Raw genomic sequence first — 24287 nt, forward strand, 5'->3', positions numbered from 1 at the left:
TATGTGGAAAATATTCCAAAACTGCTATTTTTATTTTTTTATTTATTATTTGTCATGCTATTTATTGCATTTAGCCTGCGGTTGGCAAGCCAAATGTCAAGAAAAGCAGTCGCAACAGTAATTGTAATTTAATTTTCACTATTTTGTATTAGATACTCCTTACTTTTTTGCAAATGCAATATATTGTATTATTTTTTATGGTAAATGCCGATTTTTCGCCAGTGAACTGTATTTATTTACGAGGAAAACAAAAAACAAACCGACACCAGCGTTCTTAGAGATTATACATGCGTTGACTTATGACTGCGATAACTTGAGCATGTTCTTTATTGTTCATTGTGATCGCTCAAATGCTTAGCATCTTTTTAAGCACGTCGATAGTTATATGTGATTGAGCTACAGACTTAGCCATCTTTCCACTGATTTGATAGTACCTGAAGTGTAAGACTGATCATCTTACCACCATGTATACAAATGTTCACTGATGCGCGATCTTGGAGTGCGAAACTAGCGCTCAATGCAACGTTGGATGAATAAGCTTACAAGAATAACGATTTGAAAATGGCCCCAAGATTGAAATATTTGGGTAAATGCAAATATTTGTTGTTTTTGTAATTAAAAAAAAATCTTGTGTCGCAGATTACTTTCGGGGATTAGAACAAGATTAGAAATAAAAAATATACATATAAATAAATAAACAAAAAAATTCTTGCAAAATGGTTGTCAGGTTTTAAAAATAATTTTTCACTTGCTCTCCTGCAAACGTTTTTTATAAAATTAAAAAATAGCATCACAAATCAAGTTTTGGTATTAAATACAATAGTATTATTAGGAATCGAGAATCAAACTCACTAGTCATAATAATAATGGAAAACTTGAAAAATACTCATATAACTCGGCTTTTCTTATTGAAAATTATAAACTATTTAATCTCGTCTTGCGGCATTAAAACAATCAGTTTTATCAAAATTGTAATTCTAAATGTAAAACTAATCAAGATAAAGGACTGGAGGAACAGTTTTCTAAAACTGCTAGACTTTAATGATTATCTAATTAAGATAGGATCATATTAGTGTCTAAATGAAAATATATAAGTTGTAGAACTACGAAACCAGCTCTGGACGAATTAAAGAAAGGGTATCATTTATTTATGTTTCGAAAATTTACAAAATAAGACAATTGCGAGTCACAAATCCCACTCCATTGTGTTGAAATATCAAACTAAAAATTTGGGTGACTTACAAAAGCCACTACCACTCATTTTGATTGTGATATGTACATATACTGAAAAACAATTGTTTTCCTCAAAGATAAAAAAAGCCTCCAGAGCAGGTTTCATAATCCTACGACTCATTTAATAAAATGTTAATTTTCCTGTGGGAATACATATTCTTTGGTTAACGGGCTATACATCACAAGTTGGAGCATTCCTTTATTTTGTACAGAAAAGATGCGACGGTCGGGCGATTTGATCATTTCAATGCTGAACTATCGGTGTTTTCTCGATTGCGACAAATAAAGAGTTTGAGAGTTGTCCTCGTAGAGAGGCCTCTACTCCGGGGTGAGTGGGTAGTCCGACGGAAGGGCGGACAGGACTTCCTTAGACACTTCGTTGTAGGCGTCCAGCATGGCCTCGTGTGTCCTCTTCATCAGATCGGTGATGTCATCGTCCGTAAGTCCCTTAGTTTCGATGGGCTCCAGACAGGTTATTATTACTCGACCTGAAAGAGCAGTGCAAATGTTAAACGATAATCAAAATTTAATTTTAAAAATGTTTTATGTTGAAATTTTTTCAAAACTCATTCGATCTGTCAAAAGCCAACGAGCCGCGCGCCGCCACGTGAATGGAGAATAAAATCGAGCTAAATAAAAAAATGTGCAAATTATTGTCTCAAACTAAATTCAAAGTAGGTGCAGTGCAATTGACCATTTTGTTTAAGTGTCTAATTTTGACATTTTACTAAATTGTGAGATGCAGTTGACGCATGTTTAGGAAAAATAAAGTCTTTATATCAATAAATTAGGCTGCAGAAAGTTTAAAAATGAGGCAATAGAAATATTATTTGAAGTTATAAATATAATGTGGAAAGAAGATAGTTTAAACAGTTATTATTAAAGTGTGAAACAATTTTGCAGCGATGTAGATGACAGTTGAAATTTTGTGGTGCCATACTAAAAAAAGTGATACCATATAAATAAAATTTCCCAATATTTTGGGGAAATATTGTATGCATTTCATGCAGATTCAAATTTTAATTTACGTGTTTTTAAGGTTAAGTACCTACATAAAATTATTTATGAGGAGCTCTCTGTAATCTGGTAGCCTTAACATTTTTGTGCTGAAAGAAAGTAGTCCTGAAGTACATAATATGCACTTCATTGGATTGAGAAAAAAGGGAAGCGAATTCTTCACTGACTGGTATTATATTGATTGGACATGATCAGTTTGCCGAAATGATTACAAAATTCTTTAAAAGCCTCGATATTATTTTTGGAAGCCGCCAGATCTGTATATCCAACAAGACCTATAACAGGGCCACGGATAGTAACGAGAAGCTGCATTCGGTAATCATAGAGAGGGGAAAAAGGGCAAGACTATGGAATGTGTTCAGAAGACTGATTAGGATAGCAGCAGCATGAAGAAGAATCAACAATATTGAAAACAAATAACTTGTCAATAAATTTACCACGACCTGATAAAAACTCCGTGGTCCAGTGATCGAGGATAACCCAAGAAGATTTTAAGCATTAATAATAATTTTGCCAGTACTTTTTTTGTACTTCAACGATTTTTTTAATATGTGTGGATGCAGCATATAATGATGTTACCATTGCCAAATATGTTCTTCTCCCGGTTGATGAAATAGTAGGGGGAGTAGACGATGGGCAGAACGGGAACCTGAGCAGCTACGGCCATCTTGAAGGCCCCGCGCCGGAAACTCAATAAGCCCCGCTTCTTGTTGCGCGTCCCTTCCGGAAACAGCCAAATCTTCGTCTGCAAACAAAACACAATCGGAGTTGGAAATATTTCAAATCAATTGTCAGCAGGCGTGCCACACGGCTGACATAATATTATTAAATACGCGTTACATTCTCGGGAGTTATCAAAACTCATTTCGTGACAGAAATAAACAAAACAAATTATGAATATTTGAAGCATCAACTTGGAGGTCAGACATTTTATTAAATGTGATTTTTATGCCCCAATGTCCAGAATGGATAGATTAGTCAATTCGTCCCACGAATTCTTTGGGATAGATCTTCCGGCTTTTCGTAGATCTCTTCACCTCTAAAACAGTGTGGGATGAAGTAGGATTGGCATGGTTTAGCTTGAAGTCCTTTATGTCTTTAGTTTTTATCAATATATTGTTTACCATTATTGTATTGCCCTTGTTTAGATCTCGTCGCCTCTAAAACAGTGTGGGATGAAGTAGTATTGGCATGGTTTAGCTTGAAATCTTACATGTTTTTAGTTTTTATCAATATATTGTATACCATTATTGCATTGCCCTTGTTTGTCTTTGCTATATACATAGTTTTATGTTCTTTTTGTTCATTTTCTTGTATTTATGCTTCTTCATGTTACTGTTGTAATTGGCTTAGGCCGTATGTATAATATTTTTTTATATTAAGGCAATCCATCCTAAGAAGGATGATTTCTGCCAATAATAAAATTTATTTAAAGGAATAAAAATCAAAAAATATTAAAAAAAAAAAACTAAACATTTATCATATTTTTTGAGAGGAAGCTTCCTATATGGTGGATAATTTCAGGATCAAGGATGGAGAGGAGTGATGCTATGTTAATAGGGTAAGGATATTTTTTAAAGTTTTTTGAGTACATATTATGTTTGTCCCTTATTGGACAGCCAAAGAATATATGGTCTGGAGTCTCATGGTCCAAACCACATTCACACCATGGACTTCCTACAATATTAATTTTGAAAAGGTGGCTATTAGTGCAATAGTGGCCGATTCGTAGTCTACTAATGTTTGAGATTAATCTCTTAGACAATTTTTTTGTGTGGAACCAAGGAGAGCTTGGTATGCTCTCTTGGATATCTTTATAGAGAGTTCTCTAACATTTGGAGGTAAACTCCCACTGGGTCTTCCATTGTCGTTTTGCCTCGTTCTGAATTCGAGGGGACATGTCGGAAACACACGTATGTATAATAAATAAAAAATAATAATGGAATATTTGTACATAACCACTCACCGACTTTTCTATATCTACCAGTTTCGAGACGTACCCATCTCTTCGTCAAGACACCAACTAAATCAACATGCAAAACCCACTTACTAAACACCTTCACCATGAACAAAAATAAAAAATAATAATTATCAAAAAAAGGTTTGATGTTGTTTCCAACCTTTCAATATGGCCCATTGTACAATGTTCCATTGAAATGGTCACCTCATACCTATTAAACTCACGCCCCTCCCTTCATCCCCTCCCTCATTTTTCAACTATTTCTCCCGCAACATCAAACCTTTTTTTATAACCTAATCAGTTCATGTAAGGATTTCCAATGTTGGTTTTATGTTTTTGTGCAACAATGGTGAAGGTGTTTAGTTGGTTTGATCGGTGTCCTGACGAAGAGACGGGCACATCTCGAAACCGGTAGACATAGAAAAGTCGGTAAGTGGTTACATACAAACATTCAATTAGTTTTATGATTTTCTGTGTGTTCTGTTTACGTAATACAACTGTGTCATATTGGGAGGCTTCGAAGAACAAGGCGAAGGCCTGAAAAACATATTACACAAAGGAATAAATGTATTATTCTGTCATATGTTCACGCTTCATTAAGGCTAACACAATTGGTCAAGCTAATAGCTAATAGCTAATTACTAATTACCGCGTCTCACATATAAACATGTACAAGTAAGGTGGACTTTGTGACTTTGGACACGACTAAGTAAGGATGAAAATGCGAGCAAGCTTTCTTTAAACATTTTAACCTCCAGAAATGTTTTCTTTACACTGGCAATACTTTTAAACAACTCTAGCGTATTCTTTACCCGCAAAAGAAGCACAAAGCATTCCGTTGGGAGATTTTAATGGCTATTGTTTCTGTCCTCCCTAATCGTCTACTGCTGATATTGCTGTACAGTAACCAAAATATCGTTCATATAGTCACCGTCTCAGTCATTTTATATTTCAAAAATAAATGAAATCATTTCGCTAAAAAACCGTTCATGGGTCGGTTAGGTGCCACTGCATACTAAAAAGTGCTAAACTACAAAGATTTGCTTTCGACCTTAATGAAACTTCAACAATGTTTCGAGTATGCCCGAATGCTTGCAGACAGGCTGAATTTTCTCCTTAAGGAGTTGTTCATATTTAAATTTGTTGCACTGATGCAGAGAGCGAAAAACATTTTTGAGAAGGGAATGTGGGAGTCTAGCCATTTACAGGGCTTATGACCTGTCATCGGCTGGTTTAAGTGGGCACTTTACACACTGTGTAACGTTCACCATTCTGCCTTTGTTTGAACATCCACATTTCCTAAACTCTTCCATCTGTTGACATTTGTGAAGTAAAAGAGCTATGTTTCAATAATTTGTCCCACCCTGTTCCATTGAAATATTGCATATTGTGTTTCTTTCAACTTATTTTTTAAATGTACCTACTCTTAAAATAATATTTGGTTTTATATAAATTATAACATTCACCAGTCTAATGATGCCATTAGAGGGTGAAATTGGTGAAAATTGGTCAAACAAATAAGTGGAAGTGTACCAAGTATTTTTAAATTAATAACTTATATGTAAATATAAGTTATTACATCATTACAATGGAATTCCATAAAGAATTGTCAATAAATAATTTAAATTAACATATTACAACAGACATGAAGAACAATTTAAAGAAGGTAATATAGAAGTCTAGGCATCTACAAGTATTATGACCTGTCAATGGCTGGTTTAAGTGGCCACTTTACACACTGTGTAACATTCACCATTCTGCCCATATTTGAACATCTATACTACTCTAATTCTTTCATCTGTTGATGTTTGTGAAGTTAAAGAGCTGAAAACTTTATTTATGCGAGGGAGGTTCATCTAATTAAATTACTTTTTATGTTTAAATTTATTTCAACAGAGAGGGAAAAAGTTTTCGAGAAGGGAACATGGAAGTCTAGGCATTTACAGGGCTTATGACCTGTCATTGGCTGGTTTAAGTGGCCACTTTACACACTGTGTAACATTCACCATTCTGCCCATGTTTGAACATCCACATTTCCTCAACTCTTCCATCTGTTGACTTTTGTGAAGTAAAAGAGCTGAAACCTTTATCACGTGGGTGAGATGTTACACAGTGTGTAAAGTGGCCACTTAAACCAGCCAATGACAGGTCATAAGCCCTGTAAATGCCTAGACTTCCATGTTCCCTTCTCGAAAACTTTTTCCCTCTCTGTTGAAATAAATTTAAATACAAACAACTCCCTAGGGAGGAAATCCAGCCAGTCTGCAAGCATTTGGACATAATCAAACATTGTACTTTTTATGTTCTTAAAATGTTCTTCATCTCTGTTGTAAAATGTTAATGTTAACAGCTCCCCGGGGAGTTGAATCCAGTCCTTGTCTACAAAAATTTGGACAAACTCAAAATATTGTTAAATAATTTAAACCTTACCTTGTTGTTGACCATGAGCTTGGAGGTGGCCTCGAGCTGGCGATACGACTCCTTGGGATTATTGCGGTCGATGAAAACAACGCCGGCCAGGTAGGCGGCCAGGCCGAAGGGCCACACGTAGAACACTTCCTTTTTAGCGATGCTGGCGCACTTGTCCATCACGTGCCAGATGTTAAACATTCCTAGAATCACGCGCTTTTTGTGAGAAATTTAAAATCATATTAAATGTTAGTAAATAATTGTTTACTAGCGTGTACCTATCACCAATTACGCCTGTAACAGCTGTCGTGAACTGTTTACACGCTAGTGAGAAGGGAGACTTATTTATTTATTTATTAACGGACTAATAAACACGTATAAAACATTCGATTGAGAGTAAGAGATGTAATCTGATTAGATCGCTAAGCAAGACACACTTTTTACGTCTCTGAAGGAGTTTTTTGTAAAAAGATTCTCTTACTATTTTAAACATATTATTATCGAGATATTATGTAAACCTACATGTTATTTATTTATTTATTAACGGACATTGTCCATCTATACAATTTTTATAGGGTTTTAAGATTAGAATAAAAGAATAGGTGGTTACGCGTGAATTTTTACTGCCATTTATATGTTTTGGTTGCCGGCTTTTCCTTGAGAAGTAGGAACCTGAGCAGCCTGGCAGTACCTACCGCAGTGCAACAATTCACAAATTCCATTTTCAAATAAAACGGACAGCTGTATTTTTTCTTCAAACAAATGATGTCTTGTGTGATCCGCATGAAAAACTAGCAACAAATAATATTCGTACCGCTATCTTGTTATAGGAAGTTACCGCTTAAGAGTCAGCATTATTATCATTACTGCAACCAATATCTAATCCTGATACACCAAACAGAATAAAAAAGAACTTGACATCCGCATCATTCCCGCATTTAATATCTGGTGGAGCAAGGGGGAACACTTCAAAACAGGTGAGTCGATTTCCATTGCATATTAAGTGGCAGAAAACGTTCTTAGTAACGTGTGTGTTGGCTGACCTTGCTGGACCATCTTGGATCTGTTCATGCGCTCTCTAAGCTATCGAGGAATTAACTTTTGCGCCTCTCTCTCGCGCCACCGATAGGTAAAAACATTTTTTAAAAAAAGAAAAGAAGCATTGACAAACATAAGGGACATCGAGACAAGATCTGGACTATTTATTTAGTGCTCGTTTAAATCACTGTAAACTTAAAGCGAAAAAGTCCAGATCTTGTCTTGAGTTAACAATACGACAAACAAATACGGGTCATTGGAGAATTAAGACCATTGTTTGTACTATGCTGATCGATGAACAGTACTTCATTGACTTACCGAGAACATCTATCATAGACTGGTGGTTGGCCACTATGACAGCCCCGCGGTCCTCGGCCAGGACGTGGGGCCTCCGCAGCTCCCACTCCAGCCCTATGAGCCGCGTGATGTGCTTCAAGATGGCTGACACGTATCTGGAAACATGATTCTTATTATTATGGATCACTTGGATTCTAAACCGAAATGCTTGGTTATGTCGTTTAAGTGTGAAAAAACCGTTCGGATAAACGTAAAAAAGATGGTGAAACTTTTCATTGGTAAGTAGGTACCTAGGTACTTGTTTATGATTGAATTTCAAAACTTAAAATAATTCATTTTTAAATATTGAATTTAAGTAGTTACCAAGGTACTTGTTTATGGTTGAATTCCAAAACATTAAATAATTTATTTTCAAATATATCATTATTTTTGCAAATGTAAAACTCTGCTCTCCTCACCAACAGGGTTGCACTTTATTTAGGAATGCGATTAAGAAAAATGTATTGAATGTCGGTTAATATTATTTTTAAATGATTAGAAATTATAAGGAAATAATCTGATTGGGATCCATAAAAAACGAATGTTGTTGGTAAACATTTAAAAACGATTTTTTGTGAATGAATTTGATCCCTCAGGCGAATGTGTGGTAAAACAAGGTATGATAGGTGCACAAATGTCGAGATCCGTGAACTATGTAAGTCTTAAGACATGCATTATCGACAGAATCAAGAAAAGGGTGCTGCGTTGGTTTGGACATGTAGAGCAATTGGACAGCGAAAGAACGGCTAAAAGAATCTACGATGCGAATGTTGACGGATGCAGAAAACGAGGAAGACCGAGAAAGACATGGCACGGTCAAGTCCATCAAATACTTGAAGATGGACTTGTCAAGAGTAGGAATAATCGGCGTGCGTGAATGAGAAGATGTATGAAAGTAAAGGAAGCGAGGTCTGTAATGCAAAGATAGAGTGAAATGGCGTTCTATGCTCTCTGCCTACCCCTACGTGGAAACGCCGTGATGGTTTGTTTGTCAATAATTATTTTCCACGTCTATGTAAGTAATTATTCAAGTGTACACATTAAAATAACCCAGTTATAGAATAAAATTAATTAAAAAGTTAAGAAATGTTAGTTATTCAGAAACTGTAAATAAAATGTGTAAAAATAATAAATAATAGCAAAAAAGTAAAAAAATAATATAATAATCATAATAAATAAAAATAAAATATATCCAGGTGTTCATTAAACCCTGTCACATCCGAAACCACGATGATCAGTATGAGCAAGAAGACATATTGGCCCATAAAAATAATTTTTTAGAACGAATAAAATTTAAAAAAATTAAATATTTAAAAAAGCAACTGGTTGCTTACTTCTGCAGGGGAGAAGCGAGGAGAGGGAGGAGGGAATCTGATACTGCGCCGCGCTCCCCTCACTTTTTCCCTGCAGAAGTAAGCTACCAATTGTTTTTTTTTAATATTTTATTTTTAAACAAATTCTTTGTTCTAAATATTTTTTTTAATGTGCTTATATGTCTTCTTGCCCATACTGATCATCGTGGTTTCGGATGTGACAGGGTTTAAAGAACACCCTGTATGTGATAAATAAGTTTATTTATAAATATATTTTTTTAAATAAAAAAAAAAAAAAAAAACATATGTAATAATATTGAAGAAGGTACAAATCATAAACACGAATATACAATTTAAATGACATACTCGTATAATTATACAGGCGTATTATCAACGCCTATGAGTAATCTTTTATATTTAGTATAGGAAAGACGAAAAATGTCTGCGTGGCCGGAGAGAGCGGTATTGTAATAATGACGTGCTCTAGAATTTTATTACAATTTGATTTGAATTACAATAAAAAAATATCAATCCACCCGATGTTACTTTGTCGTGCCGTGTGAATGTTTACAGTCGCGTCGTCTGAAATGGGCCTCATACTAATTATAATGCATAGTGTGAGATAGTCATGATATATCTGCCAACAGACTACTGAAGTTTTCTCACGTCCAGATCTCGCGGGGAGTGACGTCACGCACGTATTTTTGCAAAAGCGTCCGTTTAAGCGGGAATTTAAAAATTCAAATTTTACAATGAATTATTTCGTTTAGTTATTGAATTAATGTTGTAGCTTGATAAAAAGTAAGAAAACCACACGATTTTGTCACTTTAAAGCGCTGCTTTTTTCATAATGAGGATGAATGTACTTATTAATAATGAAACCATAGAAAAGGTTAATGAAATGAAATATTTGGGGATAATACTTGATTCAAGATTGACATTAAATGCAAATTTTGAACACGTTAATAAAAAAATATCAAAAAAAATATTTTTCCTTAGTAGATTGAGAAATAAATTAAATAAAGATAATGCAGAACTAATTTACAAAACAATCATTCTTCCACATATAGATTACTGCTCAACAATATTATTTTTAGCAAACGAAGGAAATTTAAATAAACTAGAAATTTTACAAAATAAAGCGATGAGAATAGTTTTTAAGAAAAATAAATATAGCAATGTAAAAAATATGAGAGATGAACTAAAATGGTTATCTGTAAGAAGGAGACTTAAATTTAATATGTTGATATTTATACATAAATTTTTTCACGATAAATTACCAAAATATTTTAAGGATAAAGTTGTCTTAAACAAAAATTGTCATGAATATGCTACTAGACAAAAGGATAAAATAAGACTACCATTATTGAAAAGAGCTGAGTCGCAAAATTGTTTGATGTATAAGGGTTTAAAAATGTATGATGAGATGCCTGAATGTATGAAGAATGAAAAATGTCTGAAAGAATTTAAAAATAAATGTATAAGTTACTGTAAGGAAATGTAAATATATATAGATGATGTGAATGTACATAATAGTTTATATTAGTTTTAATATAAGCTAACTTAAGAAATAAATAAAAAATATTTTTAAAAAATCACGCCATCTTGTTTTTCTTTTCATGGTTATGTCATACCATAATATTTTTATAAAATAAACTTATAAATAATTAGAAAAGGAATGGCTACAAAGCCCACAAGGGCATTTTTTCTAAATTACGGTTTGGCTAAATTTTAAAATGTATTTTTTTAAAGTGTATTTGTAATGAAAATTCTATGTGAATATATGTATGGAAAAAAAAAAAGTAAATATTAGATTAGTAAAATACCTTCGAATGGCCGATATCATCATCATTTCGTTTCCGCACCTAATGGTGCATAAGGCACTGTGCATTGGCACACCAATCGCAGCGTATCTTGATAATTTTTGTTACATGAAGGTAAGATGATCAGTCTTACGCTTCAGGTACCAGTCCAGGGACTATAAAATATTTTTAGTGGAAAAACACCCTTTTAAATAATTATTTAATATCAACCATGTCGGCAATCGAACCCGAGACCTCTTGCATGGTAGGCAAACGTGCTGACCATTACACCACATGGCCGATTCAAATAGTATAGTTAAACTTGACAAAAAAGATTTTAATGATAATTTTATCAAAATCGTTATTTTTAGGGTGTTCATGATAGACGAAGCGCAACCTCCCCAGCCCACTATACCAGAGATTGCCACTGACTGGAAAAGAGCAAAATACACAGTTCTGGGAGCATTCCGACATTTTGCATGATACGGCCATTGGTTCTAGATTGACCGCAGTCCTTCCGGATCTCGCTCGGACCAAAATACAAAGCACCCAAAGAATCAGAGAATCTGCCAATGACGTGCACTCAAATAACAAAAGATTGCGTACTCGCAAATATACCCTTGACGTAATTGTATTACCTACATTACGTATCAATGCTCGCCCGAGCGTACTGGGTCACGACCAGATTACCCCCCACATAGAAACCCCCCCCCCCTACTGGCTGCAAAATACATCTTTTGTTACATACGCTACACCACACGCTACGGATTTACTCGAATGATTTGCAGAAATTGCAATTAAACTAGGAAATTTGGCCAAAGAATTGAGCATAACAAAAACAATTCGATAAACATTTGCCGCAACAAATCGGTTTCGTAGAACAGGCATTTGCCCATCTATATGGACTAGGAACCGATTGCAACATTAGGCACACTAATATTTCTGGCTGGCCGACCCTCCATGTACTGAGCCTACTCCTATAGTCCTTAAAATATAGCTTGATTAGAATGACAGTTGTTAGCAAAACCGACGACATAACCTTGTAGTAACGTCTAAGGAGTGATTTATATTGTTGACACACGAAAAATCATTCGTATCTGGCATGTTAATTTATTTTTTTTATACAATGTTTGACATAAAAATCAACATAAATATATAAAATCAGCTTTAAAACTAAAATAAACCTAAATATTAACGACGTTCTTACAGGGTTACATCATTTTGCAAAAATGTTAAGATACGGGACAAATTGATCGAATAAAAAAAAAAATATTTGATGTTGTTCATGAAAAAAGTATAAATGTCGTTATTTTTTGGTAAATAATTTTCTTAGACACACTATAATAGGCATGTTTTTTGCGTATTTATATCAATTTTCGGAAACAGAGTTTCATGTTTGCATGAAAAAAATGATAAAATCGATTTAATCAGTGATCAGTAATTTCCCATCACTATTGACATTAGTTTGCCAGCTGTCATTTTAATCAAGCTATATTTTAAGGACTTTAGTGTCCTAGTACAAGCAGAATTTGTCAGAGTGATTTTTGTGCCATTTTGTAAAATATAATATGAATGTATAAATTAATAAGAAATGTATCGAGGAAGTAACCCCGAAACCGGTCAACGTAGAGCTCAAAAATTGGAGTGGTTTATACAAACTGTTTTATTGAATATTTGTACATAACCACTTGCCGACTTTTCTATGTCTACCGGTTTCGAGTCACCTAATCAATTTCAATAATGACTTGAATAACGATACAGGAGTTAAAATCTTACATACAAATAATAGAGGATTAAAAGTCAATACTAAATATGGAAATATTTTACATCAGGGGTGATATTATAGGTACATAAATTGTAAACTTAAAATCAGTCGTGAATTTTTAAATTACGATTTTTTACAAAAAACATTAAATTTGTTAAAACTTTACGATAGAAGAAAAATTATAGACCTTTTAAATTTATTCAAAATTGTAAATTTAATATGGGGTTGCCCTGAACTATTATCTCTCATCAACTTCAGGGAGGGTGCCTGGAAGAATGACTAGACAGGTGCCACCGTTTTGTAGCAACAATTCACGGACAGTGTATACTTGTAATGCCGTATAAAAGACTTCATGAACTCGGCAATAGTTATTCCCACGTATCTGATATATTTAGTGTAGGGTATTGTTCCTATAGAACAAACCTTTTGAACTTTTTCAAAGATGGTGAATGGTAATTATATTTATTTATTTATGCATTTCATAATATATCCAATATTTGTTTACTTTGCCCAGTTGTATGAAACAGTACTTATGATTTTCTTGTTATATTACTTAAAAATATTTTATTATTTAATTTGTTTTGTACACTTATTCTTGAACTGTTTAAACTTTCTACTGAATATGTTGTATAATTTTTAGGTTTATTTTTTTTTTTACAAATCTTGGGTAAAAGGAAATTTATGTATTAAGCCAAATATGTTAGTATTATAAATTTTTGTAAAAGGCAGATTTGTCGTTTATGTCAATAAAAAAAAAAGTTTCCAAACGGTCATGCGGCTGTAGAAAAAGCTTTTATCTCGCGTATTTGAATACAAAATACGCGAGATAAAAGTGTTTAACTACGGCAGTGAGAGCGGTTCAGAATAGAACCGCTGAAAGGCTTTAAAAAATAATGTTCCTTTGATCAATAATCAAACAACCTTTCAATATATCCCATTATACGATGTTCCATTGTAATGGTCACCCAATACCTATTAAACTCACGCCCCTTCCTATTTTTGAAAACTATTTCTCTTAAATTTATATTAAGTCTTCTTTGTTTATTCTCGCATGTAAAATATATATTTAAAAAAATATATATTGTTAATTGTCCTCGGCACTGGTAACCCAGTGAGGTCAAATTATTTTTATTAATAATCTTTGTTTACAATGGAAAAAATGAATAAATAAATAGATACATTAACATTTATTTTAAAACATCGTCTTTATTTGAAAATCAATGCACATATAACATGAATGCTGTAATATAATCTGGCTATACGCGCAAATATTACGATAATCTCAAAATGACCCACCTTCCAAAATCTACCATAGCTAGTGTACATAGATTATAGATTACGTTTACTACAGTAAGAACAGCGTGGATTATTCACTTTAGCAAGAGATAACTTATCGCCCCCAAATTGAAAGCACATTGGTGTAGTGACTAGTGACTAGTGATCGACCGAAACAAGTTTTTTTAAAGTTTTTTTTCCACATAATAAACAAAGATTAATAATAAAAATAATGTGACCTCACTGGGGTTACCCGTGCCGAGGACACTTAACAATATACTTTTTTTTTAAAATATTTTTACATGTTAGAATAAACAAAAAAAGACTTATACCCGTATGCAGAGACAAAACTTAAGGTGAGGAAAGTACATTCTTATCTCAAATGCGGAGAATAACTCGAAGGTAAAGACAATAGAATGTACTTTCCTCACCTTAAGTTTTGTCTCTGCATGCCGAGGACACTTAACAATATACTTTTAAAAAATATATTTTTACATGTTAGAATAAACAAAAAAGACTTATACCCGTATGTAGAGACAAAACTTAAGGTGAGGAAAGTACATTCTAATCTCAAATGCGGAGAATAACTCGAAGGTAAAGACAATAGAATGTACTTTCCTCACCTTAAGTTTTATCTCTGCATACGGGTATTAGTCTTTTTTTTATACAGAGATTATTAACAAAATATTTAGACAGTTTTAAACACTAGTATATAATGATGTAATTACTTATATTTACATGTAAGTTATTAATTAAAAAATACTTGGTACACTTCCACTTATTTATTTGACCAATTAGCGATTTTACCCTATATGTATAACTTATATGTAAATATAAGTAAAATATATGTAAATATAAGTTATTACATCATTACAATGGAATTCCATCAAGAATTGTCAATAAATAATTTAAATTAAATAAAAAAAACTAGTTTATAAGTTTATATTTCATTTATGTACGCCTATATTATTTATATTATAAAACGTACATAAAAGAACAAAAACATAGCATAAACTATACATTTGTGGAGCAGTTTATTATTTTTTTTAAATTTGGAATTGATTAAATTTATTAACCCTTTCAGATTATTACATTAATATAACAATAATAATATTACATTGTTTTTAGTAATGTATAGAAAACTATAATTGGCCTATAATTTTGGTTTATTTCTTTTAATAAATAAATAAATAAAATATCATTTTTTATTCATACTCCGTTGTTGATAGTTATATTTTTTACGCCTTTTGAAAAGTTTGTCTTTTGAGTCTTTTTTCTGGTAGTTTATTGTATAATTTCGGTCCCTAATTTATTAGTCTCGATTGTCCTTGTCTTGTTTTGGAATGTTGTATGTGATATTGTTCTGATATTCTTGTATTATGCCCATGTTTATTATGATTTTTTTTAAGTTTTAGTTCTTTGTCTACAATGATATCAGTGATTAACTTATAAATAATTTTTTAAGATTCTAGTAAAAAATAATTAAAATTTAACTGTTTAGTATTTAGTATTGGTTTGGGCAAATAAGACAATCCATTTTACTTCTACCAAGCTCCACTATCCATTTTTTATAACCTTTTTGAACATTTTTCTCGTTACTAATAATTGTTTTAATGGACAATGGAAGTAAGTTAAAGATTGAAATCGCATAATACTCAAAATTCCTTTGTCCGAAAGTGGAATTAGTATGTATTTGTTTAAGTTGTCTTTGTGTTGAGGATCTATTGATTGTATTATTTGCATGTGTTGTATTTTTGGGGTTATATCTTTCAAGTGAGAATAGTTTATGAGTCTGTAAGCGAGAATTGTTTTAGCGTATAATTGCTTTGGTATCATAAGTTGTGATTTGTGGAATATTGCTTAAGGAGATGTCTGTATCGGAACTCTTGAGTATTAATTTAACTATGGATTTTTGTGTAGCAAATACACTATTTAAAAGCTGTATCACTCGCACCACCCCATCCGATTATACCATACTCCAAAACTGATTGACACAATGCAAAATATTTTTTTTGAAGTTCTTAATCAAAATAAGTGTTCAATAAAATTCACAATGAAATGAAAGGCATACATCTAATGAGTAAATTTCTTTTTTTCTAGCGCTATTTGCTTTGTAATTATGTTATACATATCCATACTAATATTATAAATGCAAATGTGCTTTTGTTTGTGTTCCCTTCACGTCTCAACGGAGCAACCGAATGACATTTTTTATACTTATTTTTGTTTCCAAATAAATAAAAGTACAATGAAGAAAAAAACAGAGTGTTCTTTAAACCCTTTCACATCCGAAACTACGATGATCAGTATGGGCAAGAAGACATATTAGCATATGAAAAAATATATTTATATCGAAGAAATGTTTTAAAAATAAAATGTTAAAAAAAAAAAAATGGTTGCTTACTTCTGCAGGGGAGAGAAGTTAGGAGAGCGCGGCCGCGTGGTTGTCGCCGGATCAGAAACGTCGTTTCTCCCCTGCAGAAGTAAGCAACCATTTGCTTTTTTGGATATTATTTTTTTTTTAAATTTATTAGTTCTAAAAAATATTTAAATTTGTAAATATGTCTTCTTGCTCATACTGACCATCGTGGTTTCGGATGAGACAGGGTTTAATGAACACCCTGTATAATGTATCAACAATGAACAACATTATTTGAAAATAAGTTTTTTTAAATTTATTAGGGCGTTCTACCAAAACGTGATAAGTCAACCTAAGCGATGTTGGCGCTTTTGCCTACAATTCTTCAGATCCTGGGTTCGATTCCTGGCAGCGTGGGCATGAAACATTAATTTTTCAGGTTTTTTAAACTGAAATATTTCATGGTTCCTGGACTGGCACCAGAAGCGTGAGACTCATCACCTTACCTTCAAGTAATCGATGATCTAACTACGCCGCATTTGATTTACTAATACATTGCCCCATGCACCACTGTGTGCTGAAAAGGGGCGAAGATATTTCGATGAATAAAAAAATCAAAGTCTGTACGGCGCACGTAGGGGTATTTTTGGAAATTAGCTGGCTTTAAAAAGAATTCGTAGAATTAGTCCAAGATAAAAAAAAACATTTTCTGGAAATCCTGAATAGACACCAAACAATAAGCGACTTTTTCCATCATCCAATACAGAGCATGGGCTGGAGTGTGTCAGTTTGAATTCGACTGTCGTTCTAAGTGTTCGAATCCATTAAAGGCGTTCTTAGAAAATCAGTGATTTTTTAAAGTGGATATTTTTATTTTGGAGTTCGTTTGGAAAAAAATTATGATGGATTTCGGCTATTACAGGTAAGCGTTCAAATATACAGACAAGTTTTATAAAAATATATAGATAATTGAATATATTTAAGAAGGTTGAAAGTCGTGTTCATTATTTTTGTAGATAATTTTTGATTTTTTTGTTTTCAAAATGGTTTTTGCTGTACTTCAGGGTGCGTCCTATTGGTATTATCGATTGTTACTAAAAATAAAACATTTGCACTTATTAAATGCATCAAATTTAGCCGTGGACTCCCGTGGAATCAATGTATTTTGGGTCAATCAATCATACTAGTGCAAAACCATCTTATTTTAAGATAAATTTGTTTTTCTTTTAAAAGAGTTCATATTATATTTCAGAATCTGAATGTACCCCACGAACCCAAACAGTAACACGTAGACTACTTTTTGATAAAATGCTGCTACAAGACTTGCCAAATTTTGACAAAAAGTTGATATTTCTTGAGAGATATATTTTATCGCAAGATGCATTTTATGAAGAGCAAAAGAAAAAAGTGTGGCATACTTTTTCATATTTGAAATCACAATTTAGGAAAAAATGTATAAAAAAGTACAAATTTTCCTTCAAAATAATGAAATGTGGCTACAAGGAACATTCGAAATACCGAAAGCTAAACGAAGTTCTTCTGGTCGACCATAAAAGTCATTTGAAGACTGAAGTGAGAGAAGCATACGAAGAAAAACACAGAAAGTACGCAGTACTATAGAAAAATATGTCTTAATACATGTTGCTCAAACATCGTTTCAAAGTTCTGGAGAAAAGATAGCATATAATATACTCAAATATGTTTTTAATTCTCCGCAGACAGCTCAGGCATATCAAAAAGCATATAAAATATCAAAACAACTATCTTGTGAAAAACTATCACAGTTAGATCCAACAGCTGCTCTTTCAATGTTTGTGGAAGGCGACAGTATGAAATAGTAAGAAATAGCAACAAAATAGTCCGAGTGTTGCACGAAGCAAAAAATACGTTATCCACCGAAAGAAGCGTATCAAATATCGGAAACATGCACTGAAATTAACCTGCAACTTTTATTGGACCACACAATCAAACATTTGGCTACATATTAAGAAGATGTTGTAATAGCTTTAAGTCCACAGAAGCGTCAATCATTGACTCTAATTTCAAAATAGGGATGCGATGGATCGCAACAATCCTTGTATAAACAAAAAATGCAGGACGAAGATGCGAGTGACCGCAACATTTTCCAAGGTTGTTTTGTTCCGCTACAATTAGTTTATGGATCTAACAAAAAGTTATTTAGCGAAATCCTACTTCTTCCTCAGCACGATCCTGTCGACCGATAAGGATCAGATTTGTGCATCGGTTGAATTTTTAAAGAAAATTCTCAAAAGAGCAATTCAATTTAGATATCAATAATAGATTATTGCTTACGTCAGATCCGTTTATATCTAGCATAAGACCAAATAAAAAAAAAAACTATGCCGCATAGTAATGAATGTTTATTATAGTAATAAAGTATGCAATGGAAATATTTATTTCTGCCGAGCCCCACATGAAGAATGATAGTTCCTCCGACGAGGAGTTGGCTGCAAAGGAATTTGTCCATGAAGTGACTGAATGGAGCTCTAGTGAAGAAGGATGGGATTCGTCATCGTTATCAGTTCAGTGATTTAAAAAAAATAATCTGGAAGTCTAGGCGTTTACAGGGCTTATGACCTGTCATTGGCTGGTTTAAGTGGCCAATTTACACACTGTGTAACATTCACCATTCTGTATAGTCTGCATTTATTTTCTTCAAAAGGTATTAGGAATGTTCTCACAATAAATTACTCTTATGTTAAATTGTATTTTTCTACAAAATATGTTCGCCAAAGATTAAATCTACTGTCAATATACAAATATAAATGATTTCAAATAAATTTACAAATAATATAATTTTGGCCGCCTAATTAGCAGAAATACCCCTATGTGCGGCGAGGCGTACGTGTATGTATGAATTATCTAGTATTATTGAATAAATAATTAGAGGTATATTATGAAGGTGGAAGTGTACCTATCGATGTGCGTGATGACATTGCATATAATATAATATTTAAGTAAGTACTTAGTGCTCACGCGACACACGAATACGCAGTTACTTGTAGCATATAAATATAATATAAATCTACTTGCGCGGGTCGGATCAATATTTTAATGCGGGCCGAAACCTACTTAAGTACAGGTAAACGTCGTTTTGCGCCGGTTCGATTTACGCCGATTTACAACTACACCGGTTGGTGCCGGCGTGGGATTTCCCGGTTCGGCCGACACCAGACGACACCAGACGACAGAAGACGCCGCGATTCTAATAGCAGACACACTTTTACACATTGTTTTATTCTATTACCGTGTACGCGAGCAGCCTATTGTGTGTGTGAAATTGTTTCCGAGCTAGTTTTCGTATTGTTTTCAAGAAAAATAAAAAGTTATGATTATCTTTTTTATTTAACTATTGCTAAAATAAAAGAATATTCAAATATTTGAAGTTTATGCTATGATTCTGCAAGAAAGGAAGCAACAATCAAAGCAAATGAAATTGGATGCTTTTTTAAAAAAAAGTGCGAAAATTTAATTTAGTACCGACGAACTGGTGAGTTAGTATTTATTACAAAAAAAAATTATATCTAGAGATTATTATTTATTTTGTAAACGAATTTTAACTACATATATTTATTAATTACATTTATAATTTATTTGGAATATATAAAGGATATTATGCATTAAATAAACATGTCTGATTATTCTTAGAATTTCGACACGGGACCTAACCTTATATCGTGTTTATTATCCGTTATATTAGTGTTTATTTTACGGCGATTTTTTTTACGCCGGTGTCTCTCGGAACAGAACCCCGGCGTAAAACGACGTTTACCTGTATTTATTTTTTCTTGCCAACTTTCATCTCATTTTCTTACAAAGATCTTCTTGTAATTACTTATTTAAATATTAACAAATAAAGATAGACGCCCATTTGTATAGAGCGGTAGTTCCCAACCATTTTTTGACCAGGAACCACTTTGATTTCTTTGTTGTTAGCAGTGACCACAGGGTTCAAGATAAATAAACTAGGTCAATCTAAAAATAAGCTTTAAACATATTCGTTGAATTCAAAAGTAATATGTATTAAAAGTGCTATTATTAATAGAAAACACATTTTTTTTAATGGAAAATTTAATTCGATTCGCATCAGTGTGATTTTTGAGCTTCCTTCTTAAGTAGAAGTTCGGGAATCCTGGGCCCCGATTTCAACGAGAAGTTAACATTTATCTTCAATTTTATCTACAAAGTAAAATGAAATATTCTCTATGAAAAGCATATGTTCATGCAAATATACTATTTTCGTACAAAAATATTGGTTTTTCTTTATAGACTTGTTAACTTCCTATTGCAATCGGGGCCTGTGCCTCGATTATGAACGCTATCTTCATCAGTATATATCGAGACGGTATACTTAACTTCTGTACTATCTGTATCTTAACCTCGGTATGTTCTATCTACTTGTCATAACGACATCATATGATCGAAACAAGCTAATGGAATGACCGCAAACAAACAAAACAAAAGACCGCCGTAACAGTTTTAATAGTAATGACTTGGGACTTAGGATATAGAGATTTTGGTATTATTTATGTTTTCTCTGGATATTCATTGTTTACCTTTAAGACTGAAAAAGCACACATTATGATAAAACTGTAAATACTTTTAAATATCATTATAAAATACATAATTTACTGCCTTAGAACGGGGAAGCTATCCCTAGTTAGGCAGTTTAGATGAACTAACAGCAAAAATAAAAAATATGTATGCTTACTGTTACTACTGAATTAATTTGTTGTATAAATAATTACTTGTATATTGCTGTAATAAATATGTAAAATAATAAAATAAAAAAAAAAAAAAAAAATTAGTCTGCGTTCTTTACGTCATTAACAGTAAAAATAGTTCTCATTTATATTTTAAATAGGCTTCTGTAATAAAAAGTGCTCACTTCAAAGCGATTTTAAACTCCAACAAATCCCACTTCAAGCAAAAAATGCTTGAACATGAATTTTGCATGACTTTTGGAAATCGCCTAGACGGCACGCTTAGCGATCGCCTGTATATTTAATAAATCATAATTAAAGAAAAAAATTGCTCGGTGGAACAACATTTTTGACACTACTTTTAATGCGTAGATAAACGTATCGAGGAGTTCTAGGCTCGTCGGTATAAAATGATGTACTTACATCAAAGGGTTCTCCGTGAAACCGTGAATTTACCGCGTAACAAGTTTGGCGACATTGACAAACGGCCCTGTTAATTGGCCTCCACAATCTTATGATTTGACACCATTTTATCTCTTCATGTGATTGGTAAAGAGTCCCCGTCGTGCTCCAATCAAAACCTTGCAAAAATTACTGCTCTAGTTCCATAATCAAGGGAGAAAATATGCGAATACGTGTTAAGAAGTCAGACCGCGTTTTACCCTAAGCCATTAACATTATGACACTCTACTCATGCCCAACGCGAATTTAGTAATTCTTGAACCGCCATCCGGGTTTTGCGTGATCTTGACATTTAATTCGAAACCAAAAGAAATGAAAAGTAAAATTACTGACCGTCGTAAAAGCGCGCAAAAACTGTTCGGATAAAAGTAAAAAGCCTTTTCATTGATAAGTGGGTACCTAGGTACTTGTTTATGATTGAATTCCAAAACTAAAAATCATTAATATTCTAATATTGAATTTGAGTAGGTACCTAGGTACTTGTTTATGGTTTAATTCCAAAACATAAAATAATTTACTTTTTTAAATAAAGAATTCTTTTTGCAAATATCAAACTCCGCTTTTCTACCAGAACTTTTTCTACCTTAAGTTGGAATGCGATTTAAAAAGAAAATGTCCGTTAGTATTATTTTATACTGAAAATCCATTAAAAATAAATAAATGGGTATAAATTATAAGAAGTGTAAGGAAAGAATCTGAATGGGATCCATAAAAAGCGAACGCTGTTTGTAATCATTCAGAAACAAACTTTTCAAACAACATTCTTCCATTTTTTTTTATATATACATTCTCGTCGAAAGCAACCCTGGCAAGTCGGTGACTAAAACATATATGCTCCTAACTTTTTTTTACTGAAAATATTGAAAATTTTAATATCTACGAACACGCGCAGCGCAAAGATCTAAATTTCGCTGAAAACCGCGTGTAAATCGGTTTAGCCGTTTAGGGGGAGTTCAGTGATATCACACGTACAGATGAATGATGTATATAAAGATTAAACAATAAAATACATATGTGTTTATACTCACAGGCAGTTCTTGACATTCTTCGGGTTCAGCGCAAACAGGGGGATGCAGACAACGGCGAGACACGACGACAAGAAATAGAACACGAAGAACTTCGACTGGAACTTCACCGCATTGTCCTCCTTCGACAGCAGCTGCTTGATGATGTAAGCGAACAGCAACACCGGCACGGAATACAGTACTAAGCCCCACGAAATCATCGTGAAAATCACACAGAAAAATGACGTAAAACAATGACTAAGCTTAACGCGATGACACTCGATGATTCTACAGAAACAAATCACACTTAAAATTATATTTTTGGCCAATTTTATTTACCACTGTGCGCTGTCAAATCACATTAAAAAAACGCTCACTAAAATACTATAAAACAGAGATCAAATTCAACTTACTACACGCTTATGTTATTGATGAGGTAACTTTTATATTAAGATTAAAATACTTTTAAATATAATACTAGTAATACCAAATTTCTTAATCACGAATAATATTTTTGGTAATAGGTTAATCACTTAATTTTATATGTCTTTAAGTATTTTTTTATTTTATGCTTCTGGATATGTGGGTTGTTCGCCAACCTCGTGTTTTGGCGGGAAGAATAGTTGTGATGGATATTATTGGTCAGACTAGTTATATTTGTTCACTTTTGCGGTGGCGAGGCTCTTAAAAGACCTGAAACAAAAGAAAAAATATAATCTATACATTTTTTTTATAATTTACGAACATTTTCTATCTCTTCCTCTTTAGTCCCTATTTTCAATTAAAAACTAATGTAAGCATTCATTCTATTGATTTTTTTTACTCTCATCAACTATATTCAATAAACTACACAAGTTATTACAATATAAATACATTATAAAAAAAGTCAACAAAGTTTAAAGTTTGTTTAAATTTTTGTAAAAAAAAGCTGAATTGAACCCCGCAGGAAGCTGTTAATATTAACATATTATAACAGAGATAGAGAACATTTGAGAGAAGGGAATATAGAAGTCTAGGCATCAAAGGCTTATGACCTGCCATTGGCTGAATTAAGTGACCACTTTACACACTGTGTAACATTTATCATTCTGTCTATATTTTGATATTCTCTTCCCTAAAATGTTCTCAATCTGTGTTGTAATTTGTTAATATAAACGGTTCCGTAGGGGGTTGAGTCCAGTCCTTGTCTTAAAAAATGTTGGCAAACTCAAAACGTTGTCGATAAGGCCACCTGTAGATCAATCACAAATGACCATCGACGTGCTAACTAGCGACGTGGTAACAATTTCTCACCATGGTTGTTTATCGTATTCGCGATCACAATGGAACATCCGTGAAAGTTATCAATCGTGATTTTTATATTTTTTAATATTGTCACCAAAGAATTAAGAATAGTCCAGAAGGAGCGTAGAATCATTTTTTATACATCGAACTGTGTCCAAAAAAACCCACCCACTATGCCTCACTTTCGCCGCTCGCATTCGTGATATCGCCGCGTAATGTTACACGATGGGAAAAAATATAATCATTTAACAGAAATGTAAGGTTAAAAAAAAGCAATCTGTCAATTTCTCTAAAATTTTATTGTGC

The 24287-nt window shown here is 32.9% G+C and overlaps 1 protein-coding gene across 1 annotated transcript; it reads right to left on the reverse strand.

The window, feature by feature from the left end:
- Positions 1-267: 267 nt before the first annotated feature.
- LOC148283216 (1-acyl-sn-glycerol-3-phosphate acyltransferase beta-like) lies at positions 268-23031 on the reverse strand. The gene is made up of 5 exons (XM_088223844.1): positions 22722-23031; positions 7976-8109; positions 6641-6822; positions 2830-2995; positions 268-1721 (listed from the first exon to the last, which is right to left on the reverse strand). The coding sequence occupies exons 1-5, from the start codon at positions 22916-22918 to the stop codon at positions 1552-1554; spliced, it is 849 nt and encodes a 282-aa protein (XP_088079970.1). The 5' UTR covers positions 22919-23031; the 3' UTR covers positions 268-1551.
- Between the last annotated feature and the right edge of the window lie 1256 nt (positions 23032-24287).

This window comes from Micrasema longulum, unplaced genomic scaffold, assembly GCF_059751315.1.
Source record: "Micrasema longulum isolate JH-2025_06_02 unplaced genomic scaffold, ASM5975131v1 h1tg000252l, whole genome shotgun sequence".
Lineage (NCBI taxonomy): Eukaryota > Metazoa > Arthropoda > Insecta > Trichoptera > Brachycentridae > Micrasema > Micrasema longulum.